The 18,072-nt window shown below is 38.7% G+C and overlaps 1 protein-coding gene across 3 annotated transcripts in view; it reads left to right on the top strand.

The window, feature by feature from the left end:
- Nucleotides 1–18,072, top strand: part of SATB2 (SATB homeobox 2) — a 191,952-nt gene that overhangs the window by 153,261 nt on the left and 20,619 nt on the right. For all 3 annotated transcript variants that reach the window (XM_068544717.1, XM_068544715.1, XM_068544716.1), the window contains one exon: nucleotides 1,359–1,556. In XM_068544717.1, the coding sequence (XP_068400818.1) occupies nucleotides 1,359–1,556 (198 nt within the window). The remainder of the gene's footprint in view (nucleotides 1–1,358; nucleotides 1,557–18,072) is intronic.

The following is an 18,072-nucleotide window of genomic DNA, read 5'->3' on the forward strand; positions in this document are numbered from 1 at the left end:
CCAGTTTATTGCAAGAAAAGATCAGGTCTGCACAAATGTGGCCTCTCACTTGTAAAAACAAGGCAGTGTTGTGTCACAGATTAGTTTATAAATCCCCAGTGGCTTCACAGTTCAGTGCCTACAGCTGCTGCAGATGGGCCTGGGTTTTTGTCTCTTTGCGGTGCTGCAGCCGGCAGTTGAAGGAGAAAATGGAATGATCAGGTTATTAACATGGAGGCCGCGAGGAAGAGGCTGCACAATGAGAACAGCTGGTGTTGCTGTCTTGGCTGATGCAGCGGAGATAATCAAATCTTGCCTTTTTTGGGGTAAAGGCAGAAGACACAGTGGAGAGTTAGACAAACAACAGCTTATGATATTATAAGGGGTTTTTATAATGCGTGTCAGGAACTTTCATTGGCTTACGAGTTATGATATAGAATTTGTTGAGGTTCGGGATTTAGTTTTTACAAAGTCGTTTGTGTTTACTTATGCACCTTTTTAGAAAAATTCTTACCCTTGCAGGAGGCGTGATGTGGGACAGTTCTTGTTTTAAAAATTAGCAACGTAGCTTGGAAATGATGGGTTAGAAAGCTACTGGGTAAAATATTTTGACATGAGTCAGTGAGCGATGTTGACAGCATCCTCTGTATTATTTTCATATAATCCATCATTATTTGCATTACATTTTCTTTCTTGTGCAGTTGCAAGAGAACATCCGGATGCCAGAGTTGGGAGGCAGACATTTGCAGGTGTGACCCGTCCGACTGCCTACCTTCCTGCAGGTGTGGCTGAGGCAGGAAGGTGATGGTTAAAAGGGCCTGGAGCCCATGGCATTCAGAGATTGAGCAGGAATACAGTTTTTCATTCTAGCTAAGGTTGTTAGGGAGGAGTTATTGATAATTGTGAGACTATTTCCTCCCTATTTATACTTAGGTATTTTTTCTTCTTTAGAATTTGCCATTTTGCAATACGTATTTGTTCATCTTCACTTTTTTCTTGGAATGGAGTACTAACCAATTGGGTAATTTTTAAAAATTGTTGCTGACCAACATGAACTACTCTTTCTGAGAACTGGATAGCTACAATCTTCCTTGAGTATCTTTTACAAAGGAACTGTAAATTAATTGAGAATATATTCAATAGGAAGGGTGATAAGATAATTAATAAAGACCAAAGATTCTCAGGTATTGGTGTAACTATATGTGTGGTCATTGGTTGGTTTTCAGAGTTGTCAGGCTGTATCACTATTTTCCCAGTTTGGTGGGAACAAGTTTGACGTAAAAATACGATAAACCGGTATGGTTACTTGACTGCACTCAAACCCCCCTCTGCTGCTCTGCACTCTGCAGGTTAATTCAAGTGACCTTCTCTGTTTCTAGGGCTGGCTGTGTGAACTGCTCCGCTGGAAGGAGAACCCCAGCCCAGAAAACCGCACCCTCTGGGAGAACCTCTGTACCATCCGTCGCTTCCTGAACCTTCCCCAACATGAGAGGGATGTGATTTATGAGGAGGAATCGAGGCACCATCACAGCGAGCGCATGCAGCACGTGGTCCAGCTTCCCCCTGAGCCAGTGCAGGTGGGTGTCCCCTTCTCCCCCAAACCAGAACAAAGCTGTTGGTGCCAGTAGCCGTGAAGGGTCAAAGGGGCACACCACATCACCTCCCCTCGGAAGGTGTCTCATGCCATGTCCCCCAAAACAGAGGGCCCTGTTTTCACAGTGGGCACAGTGTGTGTGTGTGTGTGCATGTGCACACATGCTCTCTCTCACACACACACACACACACACACACACACACACACACACACACACAAATGACTGAGAAGTCTAATCCAAAGGCAGCTGCTTTCCTGAGAGCATTTTACTTGTGGGATTGTGAAGCCAGAGAACTCATGGAGAATTAAATCTCCCAATTAGAAACCATAGTTCATTGTTTCCATCAGTTCATTTTCTAAAGAAAAAACTCTGAAGTAGCCAATGAATTGATCCAAAATTCCTCAAGAAATATTTCATTAGGCTGAGGAAAAGAAATATCCACATGAGCTAGGGAATACCACTGAACTCAGTTGAACCTTTGAGAGAAATTGTGACAGATCTTAGTATTTTTTAGATGAGTTCCTGCTGTGTTTGGTTTCCTGCCTTTTAGAAATCTACCTTCATTTGGGTTGCATGTTTTGTTTGCTTAGATTTTTGCTCTCACTGAGAGAAATAATATTTATTTCTGAGAGTCGTTGATCTTAACTACCGACGCTTGCTGTAGCCTAAAGTCAATTACTTTCGGGAAGAAATATTAATGACGGTTTCTACGGTTACACCTCTTCGAGTTGTGCCACAAATTGTTTTGTTGGACTGTGAGACTTGTCCTCCTGTCCAGTACCACCAATCCCAACTGCCACCAAAGACGATCCCCTAAGGGCCTGTCTGAATCTCCTTGTGTGTAGCAAGAAGAGGGCCATTGAGGCAGGAGTGCATGCACGTGTGTGCATGTGTGTGAAGAATGGAAGATGAGGATGAAGGAAGTGTGGGGCATGGGGTCTTGATCAAAGAGCATAGGAGAGGTGGTAAAGGACACAGTGAAATGCTCTGCCTGAGGTTTCCTGTCTCCTTTCCCCTTGCTCCACCCTCACATCCCCGGGGGAGAAGCCAGAAGCCAGTGGGACCATTATATCACTTTTCATCCAAATATTGACATCTCAGTCAGTGCCCTCATGCTCTCATTGGTCACTTTCCACAGTCATGGAGTGAATCGCCCAGATCATTAGACTCATGAGTTCATAGAGCTATAAACACATGCAGGAGTCTCTTATAATATCCACAGTGAACTCAGAGGGGAGGTAAAGAGGGGTACTTGGTTAATAAGTGGGAGAGCCCACTGTCCAAGCTCTGGATTAGTGCTTGGGTGACTCATTCCCCAGAGATGAGCCCCAAGTCTTACCCTTCAGGACCAGCCTTCCCTCTCTTGTCCTTTCCTGGCTGGGGCCTCATCCAAACACCAGGGCACCTCCTTATAGATAATTAGACCAACGTGCTGAGTCACATGGAGCGGTGGTTTTTAGATTTTGGGATTTAGTAGAAATTAAAATTAAAGAGGGGCACATTGTAGGTTCACCAACCTTTTATTTTAGAAAATAAATTTATTCAAACAATTCACGGTGGTGGAAGTAAGAGCAAATACTGAAATGGAATGTACTTTAAAAATATTATTTTGGCTGAATTAGAAAGACCATTAAAATTAGTTGTTATAAAATATATTTACAAATGCAACTTAATAAAATTGTCTAAGTAAAAAAAAAATTCAATGGGCACTCACATTTGTTATTCATATACTTCATACAATAAAATAACAAACAAATTAATGAAAAGGATAGCCTTAGGCAAAAGATCTTACAAATGTATAAATTCAGCCATATGAAAAACTCACCATCACCCTTGTTTTTCTCATTTTGATGTGAATTGATCCAAACTTCTGTGTTGAACCAACACAGGACCAATGACTAGCTTCAGGAAACTACTGACTTTGTGTGGACTTTTCATTCAGGGTCCATCTTAGTCAATCCAAGCAAGATAGAAACAGAACAGGAATGAAAAAAATTGATTTATTATAGACATTAATAGCATTTCTTTTTTATCATAGGATGATGACAAAGTTGAAAATTTAGAGAAGTTTGAGATAAGAATACTAATACCTGTTTTCCATTAAAATGAGGACCTCCCTTCATTTGGATGATGGCTCTTGTATATTCCTGTCTCCACTCTGTCCAGAAATTCTCATCTCTGTGAGGTCCCTGTGTTTAGGTAGCTAAAATGACATTCAGCATCATATTTTGTCTTTTAACTGACCATTCTGAGTAAAGTAAATCTTAGAAGCAGACAGCCAATTGATTTATGAGTTTTATTACCTTTTATGTTAGTGTGTCAGAACTAAAGTGTGCTAACAATATTTAATGGCTAAGAGTCAGTCTGTAATTTTCCTTTTTAGTTTTAAGCAGTCTGTGGCTATTAACATTAACTTCTGATATCACTAAGAGAATTCCCTTATTTTATAAAAGATTATTCCTATCACTCAGCTCTTAGCTAAAGAGTTTACAAATAAGGTAATTTTCTCTACACTGACTTTGTCTTAGCCATTGACCTTGATCCCATAACAACTGTGAAACTCTCCAATACATCACTTTTTTCTTTTTTTTTTATGTCATGCCTGTCTCAGTGACACTGCTTTGAATGCTGTATTTCTCTTTCGTGATATGAAAAATGAAGAGAACTTGAACTAACCAGCAAAACTCTTGAGACTGGAGAATAGAGTTAGCACAGCCTCTGTGACTTGGGAAGGGCTGTATTCAGAAAGATCCCAGACTACTTAAAAATGTCTGCAATTGTCCAGAAGTTAAGCCGTTGGACTCAGGGTTGGGATTCACTTGTGCCTTTGTATCAATTAAAATTTTAGGAAGATATAATTGCTTACATGTTTTAGGAATTTAAAAATTCATATGTTGGTAATACTAGTTTGGTGACGTTACATTTTGTCTAATTAGGCAGAAAACGCGCCATTTTTAAAGTTTTAAAATTTTTAACCTCTTTATTGGAGTATAATTGCTTTACAACGGTGTGTTAGATTCTGCTGTATAACAAAGTGAATCAACTATACATATCTGTATATCCCCATATTTCCTCCCTCTTGCGTCTCCCTCCCTCCCACCCTCCCTATCCCACCCCTCTAGGTGGTCTCAAAGCACCGAGCTGATCTCCCTGTGCTATGTGGCTGCTTCCCACTAGCTATCTATTTTACATTTGGTAGTGTATATATGTCCATACCACTCTCTCACTTTGTCCCAGCTTACCCTTCCCCCTCCCCGTGTCCTCAAGTCCATTCTCTACGTCTGCATCTTTATTCCTGTCCGGCCCCTAGGTTCTTCAGAACCATTTTTATTTCTTTCTTTTTTTTTAGATTCCATATACATGTGTTAGCATACGGTATTTGTTTTCCTCTTTCTGACTTACTTCACTCTGTATGACAGACTCTAGGTCCATCCACCTCACTACAAATAACTCAATTTTGTTTCTTTTTATGGCTGAGTAATATTCCATTGTATATATGTGCCACATCTTCTTTATCCATTCATCTGTCGATGGACACTTAGGTTGCTTCCATGTCCTGGCTATTGTAAATAGAGCTGCAATGAACATTGTGGTACATGACTCTTTTTGATTTATGGTTTTCTCAGGGTATATGCCCAGTAGTGGGATTGCTGGGTCGTATGGTAGTTCTATTTTTAGTTTTTTGAGGAACGTCCATATGTTCTCCATAGTGGCTGTATCAATTTACATTCCCACCAACAGTGCAAGAGGGTTCCCTTTTCTCCACACCCTCTCCAGCATTTATTGTTTGTAGATATTTTGATGATGGCCATTCTGACCGGTGTGAGGTGATACCTCATTGTAGTTTTGATTTGCACTTCTCTAATTATTAGTGGAGCACCCTTTCATGTGTTTATTGGCAATCTGTATATCTTCTTTGGAGAAATGTCTATTTAGGTCTTCTGCCCATTTTTGGACTGGGTTGTTTGTTTTTCTGATATTGAACTGCATGAGCTGCGTGTATATTTTGGAGATTAATTCTTTGTCAGTTGCTACATTTGCAAGTATTTTCTCCCCTTCTGAGGGTTGTCTTTTCGTCTTGTTTATGGTTTCCTTTGCTGTGCAAAAGCTTTTAAGTTTCATTAGGTCCCATTTGTTTATTTTTGTTTTTATTTCCATTTCTCTAGGAGGTGGGTCAAAAAGGATCTTGCTGTGATTTATGTCATAGAGTGTTCTGCCTATGTTTTCCTCTAAAAGTTTGATAGTGTCTGGCCTTACATTTAGGTCTTTAATCCATTTTGAGTTTATTTTTGTGAATGGTGTTAGGAGTGTTCTAACACCATACACAATTTCATTCTTTTACATGTAGCTGTCCAGTTTTCCCAGCACCACTTATTGAAGAGGCTGTCTTTTCTCCATTATATATTCTTGCCTCCTTTATTAAAGATAAGGTGACCATATGTGAGTGGGTTTATCTCTGGGCTTTCTATCCTGTTCCATTGATCTATATTTCTGTTTTAGTGCCAGTACCATACTGTCTTGATTACTGTAGCTTTCTGGTATAGTCTGAAGTCAGGGAGCCTGATTCCTCCAGCTCCGTTTTTCTTTCTCAAGATTGCTTTGGCTATTTGGGGTTTTTGTGTTTCCATACAAATTGTGAAATTTTTTGTTCTAGTTCTGTGAAAAATGTCATTGGTAGTTTGATAGGGATTGCACTGAATCTGTAGATTGCTTTGGGTAGCATAGTCATTTTCACAATGTTGGTTCTTCCAATCCAAGAACATGGTATATCCCTCCATCTGTTTGTATTGTCTTTAATTTCTTTCATCAGTGTCTTATAGTTTTCTGCATACAGGTCCTTTGTCTCCTTAGGTTATTAAATTGTTAAATATGGGTGAAATCAGTGATTATTAAGAGTCTCTGATGATGCAGCATATTAAAATGCACACAGAAGTCCACTCCACTTGTGGTCACAGAAAGGTACCATTTAAATTTCTTTAAGTAGTTAGGGTACACGATTCCCCAATTTTTCTTAAATTATAAAGATATGAAGTGGTGACCTTTGTGCATAATTACTCACCAGATATAGTCTGTTAAATTAGGGCTCCACAGATGTACTGGATAAAAGAAAGAGCTTGGAATCACCCCCTCCCCATTCAGTGCTTTCTGTGATGTTGAGAAGTCCCTTAGAGTCAGAGCCTCTTTCCTCACAGAAGGAAGGAAAATTTTCTTGCCCTTTGTTTGAAAATAGTTTACTAATTGGTAATCTTATATTGTATGCAGATGTGTTTCTTTTTTTCAAGCCCATGAAAGGTTTGAAAAATTCAAGCCCACATTTAGAAATTAGGAGATTTCATTTGAAATCTGGATTTCATGTAACAATCCAGAAATTCAGAAGATATGACCCACTGGACCACGTGGCTGGAGCTGACATACTCTATTCAGGGCACACGCTTGCCATCCTGCTGCAGGATCCCCACTGCCCACGTGCTGTTTCCATGTGCATATGTCCCATCCACTTTGTTCATTTAGGCTGCTCCTGTCCCATCACTCTGCCCCAGTGAGGCCAGCTTGCCCCACAAGTCCTACATCCGAAGCTGTCACACTAAAGCCACACACGCCTTTGCCCTGTGCTTCTGATTTCTTCCATGGTAGCAATTGTGTGCCATTTATTTTTATAATTTTAACACCTAACAATCCTTGAAATGCATATTTGATGGAATTTCCCTTCAGGGATGAAGCTAGGTTATAGTTGGGTTTGGGGCCGCTAAGGGGTATAGTCGGCCCCGGAGACTTGGGGGTCCTGGAAGAACGAGATGTTTTTTCCTTGGGAATTCAGTTCTCTCCAGGTGATGTAGATTTGATGTCATATGGAATTATCCCGTTTCTCCAGTTTTCTTTCTGATATTCTAAGTCTCTTTCGAACCCCCTTTTAAGTTCCTGCTGTCTAAAAGGTGCTTTTCCAGGCTGTGAACACACTTTGCAAACTAGGTTCACCTACACTATGGACCCTCAGTGGGGGCAATATTGCCCCAGGGAGTAAAAATTGATTCTTGGGGGCATAAAAATCTTGTTTACAGTTGTTTATTGCCCTCCAAAGGGACATAGTACATAAAGAGATATTCTGTATATCTGGCATTAAAATTTCATGATGCAGGGAAAATGATTAGGAAAAAATGCCTGCAAAGGCTCCTTTGGGGAATAATAATGAAAAATAAATGTTGCAAAATGCTAGTATACGTAATATTTCTAGTTCATGTATGGATAGCACAAAGAAGACCAACATAGGTGAGATGAAATGGTATGACAAGCTAAAACATTCCATGAAAAAGGTGAAATAAATTGCATCTTTTACACCAAAAGGTTGGAGACAAAATTATTTCTTGTGGTTGTAGTGATTTTACCCTTAGTGGTTATTATGACCTGAGGCCCTATGGTGAGGGGATATCCTCAACTTAGAATCAAAAACTAGTTAGGTCAGGGTATTCATTATTACCAGCTCCATTTTACAATTGGGAAAACTGGAGCAGAGACGAAGAGCCTCGCCTGAAGCCAGGATGGCCAGCTGAATGAAAACACAGGCGTTTTTGGCATTCAATCTTTCCTCTGACTTCACTCTCAGTGCAGTAGAGAAGAAAGGACATTGCTCATGCTATGACTAGGTCACTGAGTGGGGTTGATTGGGAAGCATTTGCCAAACTGTTCATGTCTGCGTAGTTTGTGCTTTATTATATTTCCACCACAGTGTTTCCACGAGTTATTTTGTAAGTTCAGGAATTCTGAGCTTGCTGCTATGTGGTTTCCTGACAAGTACTTGTTTTAAAATTCCATGCCGTACACTGAGTAAGAATGTGAGACCTGGTGGATGACAGCTGACACCAGCTTTATACTTCAGCTTGTCTGGATTGCCACCCACTCAGGGGATTCTCAGCATTTTCTAAGCTACCGAATCCCTGTGCTGATGTCAACCAGTGGTTCTCAACCAGCGGTGACTTTGCCCCCATGGGATACTTGGCAGTGTCTGGAGACATTTTTGATTACTGTAACTTGGGGATTCTACTGATATCTACTGGGTGGAGGCCAGGTATGCTGTCAAATGTCCCATAATGCACACGACAGCCTCCCCACCAAAGACTTATCTGTTCCACAGTGTCAATGGTGCTGGCGCTGAGAAACCCATGTAGAAACCCCACCAAGGTTGGGGGGAGCAATATCTACCTTCACATGTGAGAAACTGAAGCTTAGAGAAGTTTAGTAACCTGCTCAAAGTGGGACCTTAAATCCACATTAGTCTACCTTCAGCGTCGGACTTTTTTCTCTGTGCCAGAAAGAACTGCTAAACATGCAGCAGCCAACCTTCCCTGAATACTTGCCCTTAGCTGTCTGATATTAGGCAAAGCTGTTTATGTACATCATTTAATTTTTAATCATCCTACTGAATAGATCTAGTTTTGTTAGCTTCTTTTTTACAGGATATTCAGTGCTGTGAAACCTGTAGCTCATTGGTGTGATGTCAAAGAACTGATGTGACTGAAATGTTCACTTTTTGTTAAGCTTCTTCGGCATTTTTGAGGTAGCTTTGGAATGTGACTCTCATTGCTAGTGTTTAAGGGTATTTGAAATCTATGATTATGATTAAGCCCTGAGAATTTGATCATAGCTTTCTGCTTCAGCTGTAGGTATATTTTGATTTGTGAATTTGCTTTCAAAAGGACAGTGTCTAAGATTATAAATAAGCTAATTAATTAATCAATTAAGGATGTTTGCAAATTCTTTAACCATGTTACTAGAGTTTCTCCCATTTTGGATTCATTCCAAGCTCCTATTCAAAGCCTGCTATCTGAATGTGGCTCTAGAGGTTTGACACGCTACCCTAGTTGTGAGGAAATGTGCAGATAGACACCTGCCATTTTAGATGAAGTATTACAGCAGTTGGGTATACGTAGGTCCTCAGTTGGGAAAACTTTGGGAGTCCCTGACCATCAGTCAGGACCCACACTAGCCTTTTTCTTATTAACATTTTGCTATCCTGCATGCATTTATTCAACTTGGAGAGCGTTCCTCATTTCTTTGTTACCAGTTAGCCTTTCAGCACATCCAAACTTTTAAATTTGTCACCGGGAATATAGAAAGATTTGGAGGTTATTTACAACTAACTCTTTTTATTATAGGGCATGGACATTTCTATCTTGGGTTCAGCTTCTTCCAAAGTGTAGTGAACAGGTTTCTCTTGGTGGTGATGTGAAAAAGTTGAATAACCTCCATAGAGTTGCTAGCTGATAGATCGGACATTAGCTATGGCTTTGTTTTCTCTAGAGATTTAAGCAAGTTGCTTGTCTACTTTTTAAATTTAAAGTTTCTTAAAGTAATTTTCTTTCTTTTGCAAGACATAGAAATTCCAGCTTAATTATTGGAGATATATTCAAAGAAATTGAGGGTGAAAGAACTTCATGAAAATCCAGGTGTAGAACTGTGAATATGGGTAGGTTTCTCTGAACCTGGGACTTGTAATTCAGCAGCTACAGTTCATGGATTCACCCCCTCCTTTGCAATCCTGGATATAACATACCCCCTCCCCATATCAGCTTCTTCCTGCTATCAGTCTTTTTCTTTCTGCTATCATCTGATTTACCATTTACTCTATATTTGTCTACCATATGACTTCTGCTTACTATGCATAGTTTCTCTGAATTATAATTCTACCTTCTCAAACCCTTGGCCTGCCCACGTCCTCTGCTCTACCTCATGACTTTTTTGTATGCCTTTATGAAATCCAGCTTCTGTTACCCACTCTTATTTATTGCTTTAAATTCTTATAAGAGAGAAATTGGCTGGTCCACCTTATCCCCATGAAGGCAAACTTTCTTGACACTTAATTTCCAACCAGTAATGTGAATGCTTAATTTGGAAGTCACTGCATTTTAGAGAAAGAGCTTTGTTGGGCACAAGGTTAGAATAACCTCAAGGAGCATGGGAAGTAGAAAGCTAGCTGGCTGCAGACCACCTACAGGTAACCTGTGAATGGTGTGTCCTTGGGCTGAAAAGTTAAGGCCGTTTAGGAGCCCTGCACTTATCAGGATAGATGGTAGCAGGTATGATTAACAAGTCTTATATAAAGTTCTCGTATCAAGGGAGATTTATATGACTTTTTAAATATAAAGTGCTGTGGACATGTAAGCAGTAAGAAACTAATGCCTAAGAGTGATTTTAAGTTTGTGTGTATCCAAAGTATTATGCCTTTATATTTCATTGCAGTTTTTCTAACATTTATCATGTACATCCATGCTTTCAGGCACTGTGCTATAGATCCTGATAGGAATTAAACTTAAAATTTTATAGTACTCTGTTCTGGGTCTGCCTATTTACTGCTTTAAAGCAGGTTCAACATTTTACCAGGCTTATCATTTTCATAATTGGAGTTAGCTTTCTATTTCTCATTCTTCATGAGAATACACTGGTTATTCCAGTATTTTTGCCAAGCAGAGCTTGCCCTATGAGTGCTAAATCTTCACAACACACCACCTTCCAAATTAAACATTCAGGGTTAGCTATTGGTTGGAAGTGAAATGTCAAGCAGCTGGGTTCCACTTCTCCCAGTCTTTTCCTGTCCTGTGGCAGCATAGAGAACCTTGGTTTCCTGAGTAGCTTGCTCTTCCATAATTGCTGTGTTCTTTAAATAATAGTCTAATTGCATTTTTGAGAGGCAGCGCAATCCCTTCAGCTCATGCTGTGGGTTACTCATATACTCCTTGTTTCTCAGATGCTAAAACTGAGTAGAAGGCACTTAGCCCAGTGCCACTCTATAGGTGAAGGGAAGAAGCAGGATTAGTTGTGTCACTCACATCAGGACAAATACTCCTCACTGATATGAGTTTCTGCACTGCTCAGTGCTCAGAAACCACTAACATCACTAATATAAATTACATTTATTTATGTCTGTTTTTAAAGGTTTTGGGACAGCAAGGTACTCCTCATATATACTGTCATATTCTTTTCCTTCTGGTAAAATTAAAGTAAGAATATTATAAAACCTTTAGCACCATGGCCTTTTCTTGATGTTCTGATAGAAAATGAGACTAAACATAATACTTTTGGACATAAAGCTTAGTTGTCTTTTAAAAAATATGTATTGCTATGGAATAGTTAGAGAACGTTCTTGCTATTGTTCTATTGGCCAACTCAATGTGGCTATTTTCTCCCTCCCTCCCTACTTCCTTCCTTCCTTTCACTCTCCTTTCTTTCCATAATCTGAAACATCTGAAACACTTTTTTTTTTAAGCCGAGAGAGCTTAGGGCAATGACTAATAAATTTTGTGATGGGGCAAACTGATTAAATATGAGCAATGTGGAGCAAATTGAGAAAGAGAGGCAAAATAGACCAAGTCAGTGCGTTCACATGCATCCTGCCTTCTTCCCCACCCACAAAAAAAACAACAATAAACTTCACTTAAGGCACTTGTGGACATTGACGTGTCATTGTCCTAATGAAGGGCCTTGCCATATTTCATCTGTGAGAAGGAAAATACCTTCCTTTATACTTTTATAGATATCTAGCAAAGTCTGGCTTTTGGCAAGGACGATTAAAATTGACAGATAAAACTGTTTTCAGACCCAAGCTGCAGACACAATTGAGAGGTTGCCATTTTTATTCATTTATTCAACAAATATTGGTTGGGTTCTTTCAGCGTGCCAGGTAGCATTCTAGGCACCACGTATTTAACAGTACATAAAACAGAATTTCACACATCTAATGAGCAGCTTTCCCCTTTACTCACATATATTGCATTTTTAAACAGACTTCATTTTCCCTCTGGCTGCCTTGCCTTAACCTAGAATTCAGACTACGATTTAGTGGAATCCATAGATTGTATTCCTTTCTCCAATCCCAACCTTGGGTGCCATCTCTGCCTCAATTTTTCCAGCTGTTTCCTGAATGTACTGGGTAATATCTTTAAAACACATAGAGCCTCTCAGAGATGACATTATCTTAAAGAAAATGTTTGAAGATACCAAAGCTAACAGATCTTCTGAGTCTATTCTCTAGAGTCCAAAGAACTTCATCCATGTGGAGAAGCCCTTCTCTGCAGATGTACGTTCCTGTTGCTTCTGCAAAGACAATGAATACCTTTCATATCAACAATTAACTATGAATGAGAAGCATTCCAGTAGAAATTTTAAGGAGATAGTGAGAAGCAGCTCCCGTAGTCCTCGAACAACACATTTTCTGCCACAACAAGCTCATTATTAAGAGGGACTAGTTCACACACCTGACCCTCTAAAGGCCCCAGCTTTATCAACACCAATGAGCCAGGTGGTTGGTTCAAAACAATGAATTAGCCCATACCCCAGTGCCAAATAATAAGGTTGCCACTTGGAGAAATCACCCTGGGTGGAGAGAGAGAACATGACCAGGACAAAAAACGAAGTGTCTGTCTGTGTGGTCAGGGTGAAGTTAGGGGTGGAGTAGACATGCTTATTATTATCCATCTGTTTTTCATCAAAACTGTCTTTAAAAATGCTACTTGGGTCACTAATCTACATATGCAGTTCTTTGTAAAACTATGTTAATCACTTCTGTAACACATTAGAATCCACACAGTTGTGAAGATGCAGTGGTGATGTTTTAGTCTCTTTGGTCCAGTATTAAATAAGCATTTACTATCAGCAGCTCTGTACAGGCTCTGATAGACTTAAGGGGAATGAAATTTTCTCTGGTCTTGAGTTGCTTGGAGGCCACCAGGGAAATGAATACAGACTTTGCAGAACAGGCTATGTATTCGTAGGTTGAGCAGAGATACAGAATTTGCTAAGATCTTAAGACAGTCTTTAATGGGTCCCACATACTGAAAATAATAATGGGTGGTTTTTGTGTTAAGTGATTCAATTCCTGGCATCACGACCTGGAATTCTACCTCTTTCCCTTCTAGATAAGCAAGTAAACAGAAGAGGAAGTATGTATGAATAGTGTCATTGTAGAAGAATAGAATCAGTTCTAATTTACCAAAATCAAAACAAAGGTAAAAACGTAAAACATTTGCAAATTTTACTATTGATGGTAACAAATTATTTAAAGTGTAGTTCATGACAAATGTGTCATGAACTCCATGATTGAACGACACAGGGTTAAGAACCTAATGATAAATATAACCATTTGATTTTAATTTCGAAAAATCATGATGCCTTGCTCACATAATGGTAGAAACAAACATAAATGATTCTTTTGAAGTCAGCACCTTCTGATTATAATTTTTAAAAGCACATATAAAGTAGATGACTGGGATTTGCTTAAATCTGAGTGTGGTTGAAAAGTTCTTAAATACAAAAAATTTTTCTGTATATGTTTGTTAACCCCCAAGCCTTTCTATTCAGTGTTTCAGGAACTAGAGCATCTTGTAAAGAAAGAAACTACTTTCTATTTTCAATGAACCTTTGACCAAATGGGAAAAAAGATGATAAGGTAAAGAAAAGGGCCTGTAAGTGACACTGACTCCAGTCACAGGGCTGTGACCTTGGACAAGGGGTTTTATCCCTTAGAATTTCCTTTTACTGTTTCGTAAACAGTTATAACCTGGATTAGGTGATCGCAGAGACTCTTCCCACCTGAAACACTCATTCTGTGAGTTGGTTCATCTATTTATGATCCCCATTTGAGTATTTTCATGCAAATGTAAAAAACAAAAAATAACACAAAAACACATGGCCCCTGGGAGGTTTACATGCTTTTTGGAAAAACAGATTAGCAACAACATAACAAATTATGAACACCTTATATGGGCTCAGAGAGATCCAGTTGATTTTCTTATGATTGATAGTTACGACAATTACAAGAGAAAGCCAGCCACTGAGTTTTAAACTATCGTAGCCAAACCTACCTACTGTGGCTTCTCAGCTGTTTCTGTTTAGTGTGGAAATCTAATGTAGCTGAAAACTACTGCTGATTTTTATTAAGTTGAAGTCTAGAACTTCCCCTTGTAATGATAGACAAGCATACTTTCAATTAAAGGAAAACTGCCAAAGTCCTGAAATTCATTTATTTTATTATTACTCGGTTTAACCCTAGAAATGGGAGATCAAGCAAACTAGATAGATTTGACAGTTCCGAGGTCACAAGTTCAATTTCCTCACAAGTTGTTTCTAGATCTAATTCACTGCAAATCATATAGCCCTTCACCTTTTGATATGGAAGCTTTTAGGGAATTGTATATCACATCAAGGTCATCCTAACCCCTTTGGGGCTGGGAAAATGACAGGTAAGTTGCGCCAGGTGAAGGAATTCCAGTGACCAAGTCTGGAGAGCACAGGATAGCAGATCAGGGTCTGCTGGAGTAAGCTTACACCAGTTAGCAGGAACTGATGGTTAAGTTTTCAGGAATTTTGGAAGCTGATTTTTACACCATTAGTAGAATGGAACTGGCCATGGTTGAATTATTCACACTACAAGAACTGGCAAATGATTCAATTGGAGCTTTTTTTCTGTAGAGAGTCAGTTGTTAAACATTTACCAACACAACACTGAATAGACTCCAATTAGCTTTTTTTTTTTTTTTTAAAGCTCTGTGGATATCCGTGTATTTATTTTTCATAAGTAAGACATGCCAAAAACCATTGTATGAAAGAAAGGCTTAGGTGTTTCCATAGCTGAATGGCTGATTGGTATTACAGCTAACTTGATCACCCAGGTATCAGAAATAGTTATATATTTAAACAGTCGTTGTTTCTACTCTTTCCTCTTCATGCTCTCCTTTAGTTTACATTTATTGCTTCATGTTCATGGCATTTGTCTTTGTATTTCTTTCTGTATGTGGTATACAAGGCTAACTGAAGTACCTGGTTAGATTCATTTTGCAGAATCAGAGCCATTTAACGTAATGAGTCCAGAGTCTGGGATTCCCTAGTGCCAAACACCCAACAGACTTGGGTAGAACACTGGGGAAGTTATTTTAACAGAGTTACTTTGTTAGATATGATGAAGTGAACACTGACAGTGCACTTCAAAATGAGGAGTCGATTATTTTTTAAAAGTACTCTAGACTTAGGGAGCTAAAATCTATGATGTGAATGCTTAAACATATGTGGATATGGAAAGGTCTTTTTATTTCTATTATGATCTAAATGAACAGAATGTGCCAAAATGAGCATATACTGTTTAAGTGCAATATATACATGCAAATGATTTCTTAAATATAGTTTTTCTCATTTCAGTTTTTTGACAATTCATGTCAACAGTGTACTCAAAACCGTGGTACTAGAAGAGCAGAAAGGGAATTGTGGTCGACCCATGTCAAATATTTCCATGTAGGTATAATTTAGGAGTATACTTTTGAGAGAAATCCTTATTTGAGTTTGTGCTTCATGTAAAATGAAAGCCTCCCAAAGAGATAAAGCTAAAATAGTCAAACAGTGTGTGTAGTAAGTTAATACAGTCATTTCCTTAGTAATGAAAGGAGAGAAGCAAATTGACGGATTCTTTTGCTTGTAAAACATAATCTGGATCAAATGCATCAGTATGTTCTATCAGTTGATGATTCTTTGATATATCTTTATTTTAGAACTACTGAGGTACCAGAGGAGAAGTTTTCTTGTCACTTTATTTGCAAGAAATCAACCAGTTTATTTTGAGCTCCTAGAATGGATATGCTAGAGATGGCATGCTGTACTTTGATGATCTCTTCACGTTTGCATATCTGAAGCACAGTTGCCCAGTACACTCTATGAACATGTAATGTCCTCTGTGTTCTGTGTCACCATTACTCACGTATAGAACGTGTATGTAATCAGTTCCTATTTTATGTCACATTCATCTGCATTTGCAGCATTTCAAAGACTAGTCTGAAACATCTTGGCACAGATGGGGAAAGCAGAGTTGCTTATAAGTTCCAGAACTACAAAGACACAGATCAAACATATGGTATTAATAAATAGCTTGGATGGGGGGAGGGGAAGGATTAAAAATTAGGTTATTTATTTAGAAAGTTGAAGGTCTCCATTTGTGATCATTACTCTGTTCTTGAAAGGAAATAGGTGCTGGATTTTGTGTTTTATTTTTTTGCTCCAATCCTCACGTTTCCCTCCTCCCCCTTCCTCATGGTTTGAATTAAAACCTAAAGACAGACTGAAAGAGTATATATAACTGCAAAAAGGATGTGGTAAATCATGGCAGAAGTTTGTGATCTCACAGACATGGTGGTGTCAGGGGCTGAAGACCAAAGGCGAATCCTTAGCTTCCAGTGGATTTACTTGAAATCCCTCACCCTTGTAGCCTATCATGGATAATAGCATATCATGGATAATTACATTTTTACAAACGGTAGAGAAAATCATTTTGACACACACATAGTATTTTCTAGCCAGACCAGCTTTTCAATCTTTTACAGCTTTCATGGATTAAGGCTCATATTTTCTTTGTTTATTTTTAAAATATTATCATTAATAATAGGTTTGTTCTGCGGTCAACCTCTGAGTAGAAGATACTGAGGAAGACCCTTTTTTCCCTATTTGCCCTAAGTCAAACATTCGATACCTTTTCCTTTGTAGAAGTTTGTGTTACTCGTGTTTTTCATTTAAAAAGTTATGGCAACCAAATTTTCATGGAGATTTTTAGGAGTTTTGGTCATTTTTCAACTTATTGCTATGTGAAACAGAATGAATTATGTTTAGTGACCAATCACTGGGGGAAAAAAAAAAAACAGAAGAAGAAGTCATAGAAGAAATACTGTCATTGACTTTGCACTACCATGAGATGATGTGAATTCTGACCAGGTGAACCTAAAGAAGGCTGTCCCCATTAGCCACTTAGCTGCTTCAAAATTCCAGGGCCCAGAAAAAACTGGGGGACAATATTCACTTTTCTTAACCCTTTCTGATCAGATGTGGTATTTCATTTTGAAAATGAAATTAATTCCCCTAAGGCCTTTGAAACTTTAATAATACACAATAAATAAAATCATATCTAATAACTCAACGGTTTCATTTGGCACCATCATCGTCATCTAGATGTACTGCAACTGCAGAAACATAAATACTTGCAGGCTTCGAAAGCCCAGTTTCTATTTGCTAAATAAACTTGGCTGCTTTAAATTCCTCTGTGTATAGTCATTAATACAATCCACTTTGACAGCATTTAATTAAAGTGCTTTTCTCTATTAAATTCATTAAAAGTTCTCCCCCAACCCCACAATGTGTATAACTGCTTTCCAGATGCAGAGTGGCAGGGACCTGTGAGGCTCACTTTAAATAACTTCTCATTTCTCTTTGAAAGTGTTTATTACATTCAATTTAGAAGCTGTTAAAAAGATTTCAGGACATGCTCATCCCTTCAGCAATTTCTTAAAAAAAAAAAATTAGTTTAACTCCTCTGAATAAGCATTTATTATCTGCATATTCTTCTTATACTGTGTCAACACTCCTAGGCACTTAAGCTGGGAGGTAATAAAGATATGATTTCCATATCAGGGTTGGCGAATTTGCATTAGTTCTCAGCAGGTCTTGGCTTGAAGGCCTTTTCCTGCAGATTCAGGGA

The sequence above is a fragment of the Eschrichtius robustus genome, chromosome 5 (assembly GCF_028021215.1).
Source record: "Eschrichtius robustus isolate mEscRob2 chromosome 5, mEscRob2.pri, whole genome shotgun sequence".
NCBI lineage: Eukaryota > Metazoa > Chordata > Mammalia > Artiodactyla > Eschrichtiidae > Eschrichtius > Eschrichtius robustus.